The 17,277-nt window shown below is 38.4% G+C and overlaps 1 protein-coding gene and 1 non-coding gene across 2 annotated transcripts in view; both read left to right on the forward strand.

Moving 5' to 3' along the window:
• ATP6V0D2 (ATPase H+ transporting V0 subunit d2) overlaps positions 1 to 9,314 on the forward strand; it is a 42,226-nt gene extending 32,912 nt beyond the window's left edge. Inside the window, exons 6-8 of the mRNA XM_038579666.1 lie at positions 5,718 to 5,894; positions 7,046 to 7,123; positions 8,825 to 9,314. Coding sequence (XP_038435594.1) covers positions 5,718 to 5,894; positions 7,046 to 7,123; positions 8,825 to 8,986 — 417 coding nt within the window. The 3' untranslated portion in view covers positions 8,987 to 9,314. The remainder of the gene's footprint in view (positions 1 to 5,717; positions 5,895 to 7,045; positions 7,124 to 8,824) is intronic.
• A 6,276-nt stretch (positions 9,315 to 15,590) lies between these two features.
• On the forward strand, positions 15,591 to 15,725 carry LOC119866787. Its single transcript, XR_005381298.1, has one exon. It is a non-coding gene; the product is annotated as a U4 spliceosomal RNA (small nuclear RNA).
• The last annotated feature ends 1,552 nt before the right edge of the window (positions 15,726 to 17,277 follow it).

The raw sequence follows: 17,277 nt of genomic DNA on the forward strand, positions 1-17,277 counted from the left end.
AAAATAAAGGACACTAAAACAAAACAGTCCTTGAGCATTCCATCTCTGGGTAGGAAGACTTTGGGTGAGATGATTCACAGTTGGCATGCTTACTTAGTTATATATCAAATGCCACTACTGCTTTCTACCTGTCTAAATGATGCTGTAATCTTTTTAATTCCTCTTTATCATCACAGATTTCATCTGTGCTCAGAGATCCTCTTGCTTGCACATGTCGATCTCAGAGATTAGGCCAGAGTTCAGAAGAACCTAGGGACATCCTGGGCATAGTTTGTATTGTGTTTCATATAGATCTCTTTTGCTGGCTTCAACTTGAATTTAAAAAGGGGGCAGGGGCAGATACCATTCTAGACAGAAAAGCCCTTTGCTTTGTCCTGTGATACGAAGTTTTGTCTAAAGAATATCTTTAAACATTAGACTGTCACGGTGACTTCATTGGTAGGTAGATTAAATAATTCAATGACTTCTGATTTCAAGAAAAGCCTGAAAAGAACTGCCCTTTTGGCAAAAAGGAAAACAAAAAACCTGGATAACTTCATATGCATATATTTTATTTTATTTTATTTATTTTATTTTATTTTCATTCTTTCCTAGCCTTTTTTTATATGCACATATTTTAATGTTCTGAAACTGCATATGATAAAATTAGTTCCCCTCAAAACATCTGATCATTAAAATTGTACAATTAAAGATACTTTGCTATCCTTTGTTAACTCTTCAAGCAAAAGCAGTCCTTGAAGTAAAAATTTATCACTGGAAAACTCTAAAAAAAACCATTTTTGCTTTATTACACAGGAAGTGGGCATTGATAAATAAATAACATTTTTTATGGTATAGTAAACGTCAGAAAGTGAGCTGGTCTCTTTCATTCTGATCACATAACATAAGTAACCTGCTGGCCCTATGAAGCCCTCTCCTTCCTTCTCATAAATTTTTAACTACTAGCCACACTATGAGAAGCCACATTATCTATGGCTCGAAAGTGTGATTTCTACTGGCATAATTCCTGTGGTTTAGAAATGGCTTGTGTGCTTTATACCCACAAAATATGTGAAATAAGAGCTATGGCAAAGCTCATAACCTTACAAAAGATCTACAATGACACTATTAATAGTTAACATTTATTATGTGCCAGATACTATCCTAAGTGCTTATACACTTAAATTCACTTGGACTTCAAAACAGCACAGTGAAAATAAAAAACCAGCACAACAACATGGGAGATTAGTATCTATTTTTCAGAACAGGCAACTGGGGCACAAAGGAGTCTAGTAACTTACCTGATGACACACAGCTAAGAAGGGGTTATGTCAGAATTTGAACCCACATAGCCTAGCTCCAGATCCTCAATGTTTATCCACAATATTACTTCTACATTAAATTCGCCGTTCGCAAAAGCAAGTTCTAATTCAGGGCACCTGGGTGTCTCAATCGGGTAAGTGTCTACCTTGTGCTCAGGTTATGATCCCGGGGTCCTGGGATGGAGCCCCGCCTTGGGCTCCTTGCTCAGCAGGGAGCCTTCTCCTCCCTTTCCTTCTGCTGCTGCTCCTGCTTGTGCTCTCTCAAAAAAATAAGATTTTTTTAAAAAGTAAATTCTAATTTATAAGCAAGATCATATTGTGTGTGCTATAAAAATCAGAAATAGGTAAGAATTATATCTGTAATCTTCAGTAATGAGAAAGGACAGCATAGTATTAAAAGAATCCTTATCACTCTAAGGGTTTGCTCAAACTGCTATATATCCAGTGTTCCCATTATCCCTTTCCTATGCCCATGATATTACCACATTAGATTAGATTTTATTCAAGCTGTGTTAAAGATAAAAGTCCATTTCATTATCTTTATACATTATATAGAGGTATTAGTTACACATAGCATGCAATTATAATGATTCTAATGATATGATCAGAAGAGATTTGTCAAGTTTATGTAAATATATCAGACCATGTAATTACCCCCCATTTTATTTGTGCAACAGAGCACTTGCAGTCATAAAGTTCTTCCATATATGTTCTTATTTAATCTCAATTGACTTCAAAAGACTTAATATGGTAAAAGAGAGCATTGACCTGGCCTTGCATGCAAAAATTTGACGTAATTACAAGATTGGGACTTTATAAGGAAATAAAAAGAAATTGACTTATGTTCACTGCAGCGTACTGTTTGCTTTTATGCCTTGTATTATTTGTTTTGTCTTTGCTCCTCTGACAATCTATATGTTTAATCAAACAGTGAAAACAGGGATCCCTGGGTGGCGCAGCGGTTTGGCGCCTGCCTTTGGCCCAGGGCGCGATCCTGGAGACCCGGGATCGAATCCCACGTCGGGCTCCCAGTGCATGGAGCCTGCTTCTCCCTCTGCCTGTGTCTCTGTCTCTCTGTCTCTCTCTCTCTGTGACTATCATAAATAAATAAAAATTTAAAAAAAAAAAACAGTGAAAACAAGCACAGAATACAGTTGTTTTATCTTCCTGACTAGCAAGCCTGGACTCTATTCCAGTTCACTCCACTCTCTTGCACTGCCATTGACCCCTCCACACACTGCCCCCACAAGGTATTCCTTTCCTCTAATAATGAACCAGCAAGAATGTGTGACCTAATCAGCCCAATTCTATCATGTGCAACTGATAATGATTTTGAGTAAGTCAACAGTACACTATTACCTTTTGCAACAACACCCAAAAATAAGTTATGGTTTTAAAATGAATGAGTGTAAGGAAGAGGGAAAGGACATGGGACATTTGGCATCATCTGTGCCACACAGGATGCCAACCCTCTATAAATGATAGAGGGAGCTTAAGTGAAATCTAATACCACCCCATTCACTATCTTCCATAATCAGTTGTTATGTCAAACTGTCTGCCTGGGGGTCAAACAAAATATAGCCCTTTACACAATTTCAAGATTATAGTTCTTTTTTTTTTAATTAAGATTTTATTTATTTGACAGAGAGAGAGAGCAAGACCATGAGCACAAGCAGGGGAGTGGCAGAGGGAGAGGGAGAAGCAGGCTAGGGAGCCGAACTCCAGGCTTGATCCCAGGACCCTGGATCATGACCTGAGCCGAAGGCAGACACTTGAGACTGAGCCACCCAAGCTCCCCGTATAACTGTTTTCACTAAGAATAGACATACTCGGGATGCCTGGGTGGCTCAGAAGTCGAGCGTCTGCCTTTGACCCAGGACGTGATCCCTGGATCCGGGATCGAGTCCCACATTGGGCTCCTTGCAGGGAGCCTGCTTCTCCCTTAGCCTATGTCTCTGCCTCTCTCTCTCTCTCTCTCTCATTGTGTCTTTCATAAATAAATAAATAAATAAATAAATAAATAGACATACTCATACACAAAGAACATCTAGACTAGAAAAAAGTACTAAGACACACGATTATAATAAAAGGGAAATTAAGGTATAGTAGGGAATCAAAGGAAATCATATTCAACTAGGGAAGAAATAGAGGGGCTACTTGTAAAAAAAAAAAAAAAGGCATTTAATGGAGCCTCCAATGCAGGTAAGATATCAACATGGAGAGTTCTGGAATGAAGTACACACGTAGGCAAAAGGAAGAAGTATTTACAAGAACAAGAAGTTGGAGTGTTCAGATAACCTGTTGTGTGGGGATGTTCAGATCCCTGATTGCATCAAAGTCCTCTCCTGGCATGGCCTGTGAAGCCTGTCCTGTGCTCTTCACAGCTACCTGTCCAGCCTACTTCTTCATATATTTTCCTAGTCTTGAGCCTTGACCATTCCTCCAAAATATCATGCTTTATAACTTCATGCATCATCCTCCTCCAGAACGGCCTCTGCTGCCCGGTATATCTGTGATGCTGCTGATTCCACCCTGCTTCTCTCCTGAAAATCCTAACATCTTATAGAGCAATGTATGTCAATTATTTCTCAATAAAACTGGGCGGAGTGGGGGCAGTGAAAAAAATAAAACATTTTAGAGCTAGAAAACACATAAAAGGGCATGTGGGACAATTAACTCTATTATTGCTCCCCCACTCTAATTTTCATTTCAAGGTTTCTGATCACCAGGAAATCTCCCTCTTGCATTTCTTCTGTCCCTGGAAAGTCTAAAATTCCTGACAGTACTGGTTACGTTCAGTAGCCAGAGGCAGCTGCCTTTGTTTCCAAATGAGGCCACTCCGGACTTCTGGGTCACCCATACTTTCCATGAGATCAATCAAAAGGATCAGAAGGAACTAACTCTCACCCTCCTGATAGGAAACACCTGTTCTAACAAGAGTTCCAGTAAAATCTGTGGCAAGTCTGGATTTGTTAATTAGTCAAAAGTAAGCTGCTCAAAGGATATCGCAGAGCAGTTTATTTTAGCTATTGTGTGTGTACAAATAATCTTGGAATCCTGTTAAAATGCAAGCCCTGGTTTAGTAGGGCGGGGCTATGGCCTGAAACTCTGCATTTCTTTTTTTTTCATGACCTGAGGCGAAACCAAGAGTAGGACACTTAATGAACTGAACCACCCAGGCACCGGGAGACTCTGCATTTCTAATAAGCTTCTGGGTTACATCAAAGCTACTGACCTTTGAAACACACCTTGAGTAGCAACGTTGTAGAGAATATTAGAGAATATTGAAAAACATTCTCCAATAGTAGAATCACAGGCCATTCTGTTGGATTCAGAAAACAGTTATGTATCTTCCTACATGTCAGGTACTAGATATTAAAAAATAAAAACAAGAATGGCACGATTTCCCTCAGATTTTACAGTGTAGGAAAAAAAAAATTTCCAGATTTGAAAATAATGTAAGTGCAGGGTGTATCAGGTATATAGAGAAGAGTTTCTCAGCTCAAGGACACTGTGACAAACTCCTACGAAAGGCAGAGAGGATCCCATGAAGGACAGACTGAGAAGGAATGAGCAGAAAAGATAGGAGAAGAACCAAGAGACAGAATATATATGGAGACCAAAGGAATAGTAAGAAATTTCCAGAAAAACTGAGTGGTTAGAGGAAATAGGTCTGGCGTGGAGCTGTTTGCTCCAGTGCCTAGTGGTACTCAGCACAAAGACAGGACGTGAGTATATGTGACCCACTTGAAAGATCATGAGATCAAGCTCTATGATCTTACAAGTGAGGAAACAGTCCTCAAAGCAAGATAATTTGTCCTGAGCCATATAATCCTGAGCTACAGGGTTAGATTTATTGATATCCAATCTGGGACTTTCAAGAAGAAAACCCCAACCATCAAAGTACAAACAAATGGCAAGTAGTATGAAATCTCATTATGTAGAAGAAATCAGACCAACATCAATAACCAGAAAGAGATGTTTAACATCTATGACATGCACTCTGTATTCTGAACACCCTGACAGGCACTTCCGCTTACATTATCTCGTCCTATCCCTGAACAGACCCCGACAAGTAGGTATTATTCCCATTTTTATGGAAGAGACATTTGAGACTCTAGGGACCTACGTGACAGAGTCACATGAGTTCCCAGAGTGCCTGGGAACTGAAGTTTAGTGGGGTTTCAAGAGTCATGGGCCATTATCACTGTGTGATCCTTCTCTGGCAAACAAAGTTACTCCATTATAAGAAGAGGCTAAGGGAACATTAATAACACATGTTTGTATTATAATTAGACATAAATCCGGAAAGGAAAGCAAATCGCTCTGGAAATGAATTCGTCTACTTATAAATGTTCTGTTCATAGCATTTAGTACATGGTTAGATTTCACTGATTTTATGTCTTGCCAATTCAGTTTGAGGCTGACAGACGGGCTTTTATCATCACTCTCAACTCCTTTGGCACTGAACTGAGCAAGGATGACCGGGAGACCCTCTACCCGACCTGTGGCAAGCTCTATCCTGAAGGATTGCGCCTGTTGGCTCAAGCAGAAGACTTCGATCAGATGAGAAGAGTAGCAGACCATTATGGAGTACGTGACTAGACCAGGGGCCCTGAACATCTCACGTTACTTCATCACATGGACTTTAGAAGTTCACACATCAAATTTACATGTCTTCTCTAAAACAGTTAGGTTTGTAAGGTAGAAAGCAATGTCATTCTAGAACTGTCTCTCTCTCTCTCTCTTTCTTTTTTTTTTTTTTTTTGGAGGTTCCTGCCAAGCAAGTACTTGTTTAAATCTCCAAGGGACAGTCATCTGAGCACGTCTTTTGAAGTGCTTGATAAAGCAAGTTCCCCAAGGAACTGGTGCAGTGTTCTGGATATGTGAGCTCATGGCAAAGTTATATAAAATAGCCTGGCCCAGCAGTCTTTTCAAGTGCGCATTGGGTAAACCGGCTTAGGTACAGAATGTCTACTTGAAATACAAGAGAGAATATGAACATATTGGTTTCTACCATTCCCTTTAATCAGTGGCCAGAAATAAGGAATGGAAGGAGGGCTACTGTGTCCTTCCCTTATTCCACATCCAAATGCTCTCTGAAGAGCCTGCAGCTTCTCAGCTCATCCCCTGATTCCATTCCTCCTGATTTATGGTAACATATGCCTTCCAGGTAACTTTTTCAGAACTGAAGTGACACTCTTACCTTTTCTTATGGGTTTCTGAAGTCTTCGGGGAAAGAGAAATCAGAAATCTGCATAAACCTTTGCAGTAGCTCATGTCATCACAAGAGGCTATTTTTAGCATAATATTAAATTTTGAGCTTCTCAATTTCCACCTCTTCCATACTTGAAATTCCATATGAATTTTACCAACTGTCATTTCAAAGAGCCCATAAACCCATGCTGCTTAAGCCATGAGCATCCATTTATCCTCAGTAAGGTGCCCAACTAGCCCTAAGAACCTAATGTAGAAATTAGCTCATACAATGTACATTGAGAGTAGAATTGCTTTTGCCTCTTGCCCTGTAAGCCTGAATAAGCTACTAGACTAGAAATCCATCTGTACTCTTTTATCTGGATTTTTGGGTATTTTTTTTAGGAGACCAAGAGCCTACAAAAAACATTCAGTCTTTTTGGACAGGTTTTTTTAAAGAACAGACACATCATTTCTGTATTGCTAGGAAAATATCTTTATGTTTATAAGAAATGAGAATTTGTTTAAAAATAGTCTCTGTTTTTTAGGTATACAAGCCTTTGTTTGAGGCTGTGGGTGATGGCAATGGAGGAAAGACATTGGAGGATGTGTTTTATGAGCGTGAGGTATGATATACATGGAAATGTTATTAGCTTATATATGTTTTTTTTCTCTTGCTCTAGGTTTTAGATGTTTTCTTACTTTGGGGTTTCTTTTGGGGGGCTTCTTTTTACAGTTGATCAGTTCCAGTGATTAAGCACAGAATTTGACAAACAAATGGGTATTAATATCTCTGCCTTGGAGGCCCAGGGTTCACATATGATGGCTTTCTGCTGAATTGTCCTACCCAGAAACCCATAGTACATATAGTGAAGCTCTGGAAAGAATGCAGCTATTCCATAGTTAACTGAAGAATCAGAACTAGGACATTCTCATGATCATATATTGACTATCTTCAAGGTGTATGCTCTATTAGGTGCCTCTCTCACTCTCTAATCCATCCCTTCCTTAAGAAGCCTTTGTCTACAATTATAATTTAGGAATACAATTATCACACTTAGGAATTATTTGTATGGAAATCCATCTGGAGCATCTAGACTATTCTCTTTCCTTAAAAAGCAGAAGAGTACTTATTCCATTTATAGTGAATTCCTGGGCTACCAAAGTATTCAACAAAAGGGCTTTTTTTTTTGAGGTGGATGGGGATACCAGATAAGGTATCTCAAATCTAGAGAATTTTTCTAATATATTCTATTCATTTCTCTAAAACCACTGGCCCTTCCCCTTCAATTGATTGACAGAGAACCCTGAAATCTATCCAAATTTTAGGGTAGGACTGACTCCGGAAAGCAGTTTGGGCCCCTTCCTGTAAGTCCTACTCTAAATATTTTCCAACAGCTCTCTACTGCCTGTCACAAAAAGAGTAAAAACAATGCAAGTTATTCCCATATATTAGGGATGTTTTTAAAATTCCACACTATTGCACAACTGCTTCAAAGAAGGCTGTTAAGAAAGCTGCCCTTGGCAGGAAAAATAAGTATCTGTTCCTGAAAGCAAGGACCTCCACTTCCTGAATATTTAGCTTGACGTTTTCAGGGCTGCATGAGGGACTCAGTACCTCTCATACTTTTTTCAAAATGGAAAAGAATAAAAGAATTGTTCCATTGTTCAGACTTTACCCCAGTTGAATGATTTTTTTTAATTTTCTTTTACTGATATACCTTCTGCAGAAAAAAAAAAAAAAATCAACCATATGTCAAGTTGCTGTAGAGTATCCTAAGAAAGCTCAAAATGTCACTCATTCCAAATTCCAGAGGCCTGTGGCATTGCCCTGGAGGAGAGTTAGGCAGCCTACAAACTTTTTAGAATTTTCAAAGTTGTGGCCAAGAATGAATAGTCTACCTAAATGAGATGTGCCCACTAGCTAGAAACCAACTCTGTGTATTACTACAAAGTTCCGCACTTACATTCACATACAAACACCAAGATTTTCCCAGGAATCTTTTCACTAGCAGTGCTGAGAAGATTTGGAGTTTGTCTTGTGATTCTATAAACCTCCTTTATTTTATTTCTTTATATTTTTATAAACTTACTTTTAAAACTACTATGGTCTATCTGTAGAATGACTCTAAAGTTCCCTTTAGAACTTGATGAGTTGTCACCGCTTTCTTTTATTTGACCAAATTTGGACATTGCCTATTTAAATACAAATAATCACTATACAAGCGCAAGCCAGTCTGCAATTTAATATTATTTCAAAAATGTAGTATGTTCCCAATAAGTGACGGTCAGTTTTTTTTTTTTTTTTTTTTCTTTTCCTTCCTCAGGTACAAATGAATGTGCTGGCATTCAACAGGCAATTCCACTATGGTGTGTTTTACGCATACACAAAGCTGAAGGAACAAGAAATGAGAAATATCGTATGGATAGCAGAATGCATTTCACAAAGACATCGAACTAAAATTAACAGCTACATTCCAATTTTATAACTCATTGTGGGGCCTCAAATGTAGAAAATCTTCAATATGAAGAAGAGGTTCTGAGGAAAATAAAAAGAATTGTGTTACAATTATCTGGGTTACACAAAAATAATTCACACTACACCTTCACAAGCTGCAGACCCACCAGAAATATAGTAAACCAACAAAGTGGTTTTTTTTTTTTTCCAGTAGCCTTAAATTTTGTTTCCACATTTATGTCTTCCTCTTTACCAGACTTTAGACATTAATTCTAACTAACTGTATGGTACTTTTCCTATTCTTGTTTGGTTGTATTAACAATCAGATCTAATTAAAATGTTTTACTTTTGCTTTCCCATGCTTCTCCACAGGCCCAATATTGTCTACTTTATTTTTTCCTCACCTAGGTCCACAAAAACCCAGGATTGTATGAGGCTAGCATCGATCACATGTGATGAAAATACTGTATTTTTTCTTTTTTTTATTTTTCAAGATTGATTTTATTTCTTTTTTTTTTTTTTTTGAAAGAGAGAGAGTGTGGTCCCACGCAAGTAGGGGGTGGGGCAGAGGGAGAGAATCTTCAAGCAAATTCCCAGCTGAGCGTGGAGCCCAATATAAGGCTCAATCCCGAGACACCTGAGCCACCCAGGCACCCCAAAATTGAAAGAATTTAAAGTATACAGTGTGATGATTTGATACACATATACATTGTGAAAGAATTCCCCTCATCAAGTTAGTTATACATCCATCACTTCAGGTAGTAGTCTTCCAGCCCCCCACCCCCACCCCCTGTGAGAATATTTAAGTTCTACTGTCTTGGTAAATTTCAGTTATACTATAATGTCATCAACTATAGTCACCATGTTATACATTAGATCCTCAAACCTTATTCATCTATAACTGAAAGCTTGTCCTCTTTTACTAACTCTTCCATATTTCCCCATCCCCCAGCCTCTGGCAACCATTTTTCTACTCACTATTTCTAGGAGTTAAATTTTTTACTTTTTTTAGATTCCACACATAAGTGAAAATTAAAAGGAAGTGTATAGCTAAGATTTTAATAATCTTTATGATTAGATTTTTTAATTCAATAATATTTTTCTTAAGATTTATGGAGACATGGAAGAGTAGATAATCATGACTCTCAGCTATCAGTGTCTAGACCACGTGGTTGTACACAAGCTTCATCTTGTTGGTGTGGTGACAGTGATTGATATCGAATAAAATTTTCAAAGCCTCAAAGGCTTTTCAGTAGAAAGATCAGAGGAAAGTTATGCAATATCCACAATGCAAATACATAGACGTAAATCATATTTTAGAGAATTACTGTTTTGCAGATTAATTGTCCCTTGTGCTAGATATAACTGTGAAATATCAGGATTATCTGAGTCATAGAATTTAACATGAGATGCTAACAGTGGCTTTAATCATTCGAGTTCACATAACCCTTTAAGAATATGATGAGCACTATGGATACTTTCCCTGAGAATAATAGACATCTGCATATTCATCCCAAATTTTACATAGTTTTTGAAAAGACTATGGATCCTCTAAAGTCCATTCATGTGCAACCTAGAAGTCCAAAGACTCCAGGTTAAAAAACTCCATTGCACAGGCCAAGGAATAAAAGAATACAACAGGTTAGAAAGTCATGGATGAGAAAGGATTTGATTTAAGAAATAAAATAGAAGGGGGCAGCCCAGGTGGCTCAGCGGTTTAGCGCCACCTTCATCCCAGGGTGTGTTCTTGGAGACCTGGAATCGAGTCCCATGTCAGGCTCCTTGCATGGAGCCTGCTTCTCCCTCTGCCTGCATCTCTGCCTCTCTCTCTCTCTCTCTCTCTCTGTCTCCCATAAATAAATAAAAAAAATCTTTTTAAAAAATTAAAAAATAAAATAAAATAGAAGTACTTGTATACCCTTCCATCTCTTGAAAGGGCATCCTGTTTGGCTGAGCAAGCATTTTCAGGATGGAGGCCCATGAGCTTTGGTAGAAAGGGCTCCTCATCTGGCCAGCAAGGTCAGTCATGTCAATCATGGAGATGACAGAGGGACAGAGGTCACAATCAGTTTGCTGTCATACTAAATTGAAATTATGCTCCAAAGCATCCAACTCTACTTTTTGAAATGATGTCCATATTCATCTGATGCATTAACCAATGTTACTATTTTTTGCAAGAAGAGTGGATGAAAACTCTGCAGATTGGTTAAAAATAAATTCTGATCCATAAATACAGTCAACTAATCTTTGACAAAGAAGTAAAAGCAATACAATAGACCAAAGATGGTTCCTTCAACAAATGGTGCTAGAACAACTAGGCATCCATATGCAAAAAAAAAAAAAAAAAAAGACACTAGACATAGACCTTATACCTTTCACAAAAATAACCCAAATGGATTATGATTTAAATATATGACCTATGTAATAACCTAAATATAAAACATGAAACTATAAAGCTTCTAGAAGCTAAGAGAGGAGAAAACCTTTATGACCTTGGGTATGGTGATGACTTTTTTGATATAACACCAAAAACACAATCCAGGAAAGAAATAATTGATAAGCTAGACTTTGTTAAAATTGAAATATTCTGCTGGGGACAGCCCCGGTGGCCCAGCGGTTTAGTGTTGCCTTTAGCCCAGGGTGTGATCCTGGAGACCTGGGATCGAGTCCCACGTCGGGCTCCCTGCACGGAGCCTGCTTCTCCCTCTGCCTGTGTCTCTCCTCTCTCTCTCTGTGTGTCTTTCATGAATAATAAATAAAATCTTTTTAAAATAAAATAAAATAAAATACTCTGCTGTGCAAAAGACAATATCAAGAGAATTGCAAGACAAGCTATAGACTAGGAGAAAATAGTTGCAAAAGAGACATCTGGTAAAATATTGCTATCCAAAATATATTTAGAAAAAACTCTTAAAACTCAACAATAAGAAAGCAAACAACCTGATTAATGCATGAGCCAAAGACTTTTTACAGACCAGTTCAACAATAAAGATATGTAGGTGGCAAAGAAACATGAAAAAATGTTCCATGTCATATGTCGTAGGGAAATAAAAATTAAAACAGCAATAAGATACTATTACACACCTATTAGAAGGGCCAAAGTCCAGAACATGGGCAACTCCCAAAGCTGGCAAGGGTGTGAAGCAACAGGAACTCTCATTCATTGCTGGTAGGAATGTAAAATAGTACAGCTACTTTGGAAGACAGTTTAGTGATTTCCTAAAAAGCTAAACATACTCTTACCATATAATCTGGCAATCACACCTGTTTGTAAGTTTCAAAAGGAGTTGAAACTTACGTTCACACAAAAGCCTGCACATAAATCCTTATGTCAGCTTTATCCATAATTGCCAAAATTTGGAAGAAACTGAATGCCCTTTAGTAGATAAATGGATAAACAGTGGTAGACCCAAACAACGGAATATAATTTAGCTCTGAAAGTAAATGAGCTATCAAGCCATGAAAAGACACAGAGGGGAATGCCTGGGTGGTTCAGTGGTTGAGCATCTGCCTTTGGCTCAGGTCATGATCCCGAGGTCCTGGAATCGAGTCCTGCATTGGGCTCATCTCAGGGAGCCCGCTTCTCCCTCTGCCTATGTCTCTGCCTCTCTCTCTCTCTCTCAGTGTCTTTCACGAATAAATAAATAAAAGCTTAAAAAAAGAAAAGACACAAAGAAACCCTTAATGCATCTGAAAGTCTACATATTGTCTGATTTCAACTATATTACATTTTGAAAAAAACAAAAATATGGAGACAAGAAAAAATTAGTGGTTACCAGGGGTGGAGAGGAGAGAGGGAGGAGATGAAGAGGCAAAACAGGATTTTCAGGGCAGTGGAAATACTCTATATGTTATAGTAACAGATATATGCCATTATGCATTTGTCTACACACCGGTCATATACAACACCAAGAATGAATTTTAAGGTAAACTATGGATGTTGGGGGATTATGATGTGTTAGTATAGGTTCACACTAGGTTAAAAAGGAAAAAAAAATGTACCACTCTGATGAGTGATGTTGGTAATGGGGGAGGCCATCTATGCATGAGTGGGAGCAGGGAGTAAGTTAGAAATCTCTGTGCCTCCCTCTCAATTTTATTGTAAACCTAAAACTGCTCTAAAAAAAAAAAAAATCTTAAAGAAATAAATTCTGGGCAGCCTGGGTGGCTCAGTGGTTTAGCGCCGCTTTCAGCCCAGAGCCTGATCCTGGAGTCCTAGGATCGAGTCCCGCATCGGGCTCCCTGCATGGAGCCTGCATCTCCTGCCTGTGTCTCTGCCTCTCTCTCTCTCTGTGTCTCTCATGAATAAATAAATCTTTAAAAATAAATAAATAAATAAATAAATAAATAAATAAATAAATAAATTCTGACCAGCTGATATTTCCTGAAGTTTTATCTTCAGGATTGAATGATCAAATGGGAAAAATTACTTTTAAGCCTTCATCTTTGGTGAAATAGAAGAAAACTGTACTCTCACATTTCTTCATGGCACCTAGAAATGAATCATTTCTATCTTCTTGGTCACCTTTTATTGCTTAAAGCCAAATAAAAGTAAGTCAAGTGGAATAGTAACGAGTGGGCAGGACAGATGCATAACCTCCTTGGTAAATATTATAAATCCGGAAAGTGCAGGTGGAAATTTAAATCGGTGTATTTCCTGGAAGGAAATATATATCTTTATGTTCAGGAAGTAGCCTGTGCTATCCTGCACTGATGAGGCCATTTTCAGGCAAGACTTCGGAGAGAGATGGGTTGTATTTAAATCAAAAACAGCTGGGCATGGGCTAACCCCCTCCTGAGCCACATGGAAAGCATAAATTGACTTAAGACTGGAGTAATTGTAAAATATGGGAGGGCAGCAACAAGGAGAAAAGGGATGCCTGTAAAAATAAAGCAAACGTCAGCACTTAATTCAGAGAAAATGACTTCTTTCAAAATTAGCTCTCTGTCGAAGCCACGAGAATAGACTCCTCTGAGACATAACTTACCCGAAGAAAAATAAGTAAAAGTAAATGTCATGAATGTTGAATGAGGAGCGTATTCTTTCTAAGTCAAATTAGTGCTTTCACCTTTTTCCTCCCTTAGTCCTTTTAGGTTTTCCCTGCATATCTTCCCAGGAGGATATAACCATTATAAGCACTAAATTAATTAGGAAAGAATAGGCTCAGAACAAGAAAATACATGCTGATTTCAAATTATAACTCCTAGGTACTATGGAAACAACAGGGTTTTACTTCTCGGAGACCAAGTTTAGGCAATTTGACATCTTTTGTTGAGAATCCAAAGGACATACCCTAAGAGCTACTTAAGCGCTCTGCATACAGCTTATGGAGGCTTATCTCAAAATCAGCAAGTGGTTAATAGGAAGTGACCCCCTGCCTCTGGCATCCTATGAATGCGGTTGCAGGTAAAAAGGAAAAGCTCCCTTTTTATTAAATAGACATTATAAAAGAGGCTGCTTATTGTATAAAGCTGATGCAAACTGAGGGTCTTTCTTTTCAGGCTTGTGAAGGACTAACATCCCTGTTAGACTGTTTTAGAGACCTCTGATACTATACCCCACGTAAACCCAAAGCAAGAATTTAAGAAAAGAGATTTTTGAACAGTCACTAAGAGAAGTAGTAACAACAGGGACTTACAAGTCACCTATATTTTTTAGACCATACATCCACCAGTATGTCAAAGCACACAGCTGTGTCTCGCATGGGTGATGGGGTAAAGATGCTGATCCGGTAGCCTTGGGGTACCCATGGTCTCCAGTCTCCGCTGACCCTCAGCAGTCTTTCCTGCTTGCTGCCAGATGCCAAACAAATGCTATCATTTTATGCGTACATAATGATGTTGAAAGAAACCAAGTAAGGTAACAGATGAGTATCCTATGGTTCCCCCAACAAGATAAAAGCAAGACTAGCAGAGTCCATTTTTATATTTTTATGATACCCTTTATGGATCTGAGAACCCCTGGTCAGCAAATTTGATATCTGTGTTCCCGAGAGATTAGCATTCCCCACGTTCTCTGCGGCTGAGTCTTTGTCTTACAACACAAATTCAAACTACCATAAAGAATTAACATATTTGGGGCACTTGATGAGATGAGCACTGGGTGTTATTCTATATGTTGGCAAATTGAACACCAATAAAAAATAAATATATAAAAAAATAGAATTGACATATATGTACATACGATCCACTGATTTTTTTACAGTAAGTTTCTCTACTTTAATGGTCATTTCTTGATCTGTCCAAGTTAGTATATTAGGCTGAATATTCTTTTGTTTCCTTATTCAATATAGCCATCTAAGAAATACGTTTTTATTTTTTTTTTTTTATTATTATTTTTTTAATGATAGTCACACACAGAGAGAGAGAGAGAGAGGCAGAGACACAGGCAGAGGGAGAAGCAGGCTCCATGCACCGGGAGCCTGACGTGGGATTCGATCCCGGGTCTCCAGGATCGCGCCCTGGGCCAAAGGCAGGCGCCAAACCGCTGCGCCACCCAGGGATCCCCGTTTTCATTTCTTACCAGTCAAAGCGTTTCATGTAAACTTTTGCAATTGTAATATTTATTATTCTACCAGTATTTGAGAAATCAGGAAGAATTATGAAAATTATTGTTAATTTACTTTTATAAACTAAGATTTGCACAATTAATCGTAGCCAATGAGGTTTATCTGAGGTGCGATTATTGCTAATTAAAAACTTTACTTTTATAAACTATTAGAATGGTAGAAACACCACCTACTTTAATTGTTTAATATGTACCTGAGTATTCACTTTTATAAATTAGTAAAATAGGAGAAACACTATCTACTTTAGTTAATCATTTAATATGTGCCTGAAGATCCACTGTGCTTTATTTAATCCTTTAATATGTACCAGGCCTTAACACACTCAGTGTAATTTAAGACTTCCAGTTGGAAATAATTTTGCCATTGTTCAATGCTGAGGACCAAATGCATAAAATTATTTGGAATGCTAGTTATCAAAGCTTTGATTTATTAAAGTTTTAAACTTAAAATGTTAATAATTAAGTTATATAATGACACCTCAATCTCCCTCATCCATCATTTATCCTGGGACTCCAGGATCACGCCCTGGGCCGAAGGTAGGTGCCAAACCGCTGAGCCACCCAGGGATCCCCCCTTCAGGTTTTAATGTCACCATGTTGCCCGACTCTGATGGGCACCTTTCATAACTCCGGAATTGTGCAAACCACCAGAGTACAATAATAATGCATATTCACCTCCTCAAAGAGGTCCTCCAGTCTTAAGGAGATATCTCACATTCGTCTCTTCACCTCATAATTCTTCCCCTCCCGCCTTTTTTCACCTCACAATTTGTAACCATAAATTTATTTTTTAAAATATTTTGTTTATGCGTGAGAGACACAGGAGAAAGAGACAGACATAGGCAGAGGGAGAAGCAGGACTCAATCCTGAGACCCTGGGATCACAACCGGAGCCAAAGGCAGACGCTCAACCACTGAGCCACCCAGGCGTGCCCATAAATGTATTTATATGTTTGTCTTGTAATGTCGGTCTTCCTCATCCAACTATGTTCTATGAGACTAGGAAATTTATCTTTTTAATCACTGCTGTATACTTAGTATTTGGCATAGAGACTGGCATAGGGCAGCATTTAATATATATTTGTTTAATAAATGAATGAGCAAATTCCTCTACCTGTAAAATTCTATAAGTCAAATCACAGAACTACTAAAAGAACCATATTACAAATTTTAAGACTTTATTTGATCAAAAATCTATCCAATTGGGCAGTTCCGCACGGGAAGTAGGTAGAAGGGCTCCAGCGAAGGGAATGAGGAGAAAGGCTTACAGAGGCAATGCTGAGGCAAGGTGAGGAAATCACTCATTGACTATAGCTTAAGCATTTGCCTTATTTGGAAAAGTCTATCGGCTATTTGGGTTTTTTTAAAATAAATTTATTTTTTATTGGTGTTCAATTTGCCAACATATAGAATAACACCCAGTGCTCATCCCGTCAAGTGCCCCCCTCAGTGCCCGTCACCCAGTCACCCCCACCCCCCGCCCACCTCCCCTTCCACCACCCCTAGTTCGTTTCCCAGAGTTAGGAGTCTCTCATGTTCTGTCTCCCTCTCTGAGATTTCCCACTCATTTTTTCTCCTTTCCCCTTTATTCCGTCTCACTAATTTTTATATTCCCCAAATGAATGAGACCATATAATGTTTGTCCTTCTCCTATTGACTTATTTCACTCAGCATAATACCCTCCAGGTCCATCCACCTCGAAGCAAATGGTGGGTATTTGTCGTTCCTAATGGCTGAGGAATATTCCATTGTAT

Source organism: Canis lupus, chromosome 29 (genome assembly GCF_011100685.1).
Source record: "Canis lupus familiaris isolate Mischka breed German Shepherd chromosome 29, alternate assembly UU_Cfam_GSD_1.0, whole genome shotgun sequence".
Lineage (NCBI taxonomy): Eukaryota > Metazoa > Chordata > Mammalia > Carnivora > Canidae > Canis > Canis lupus.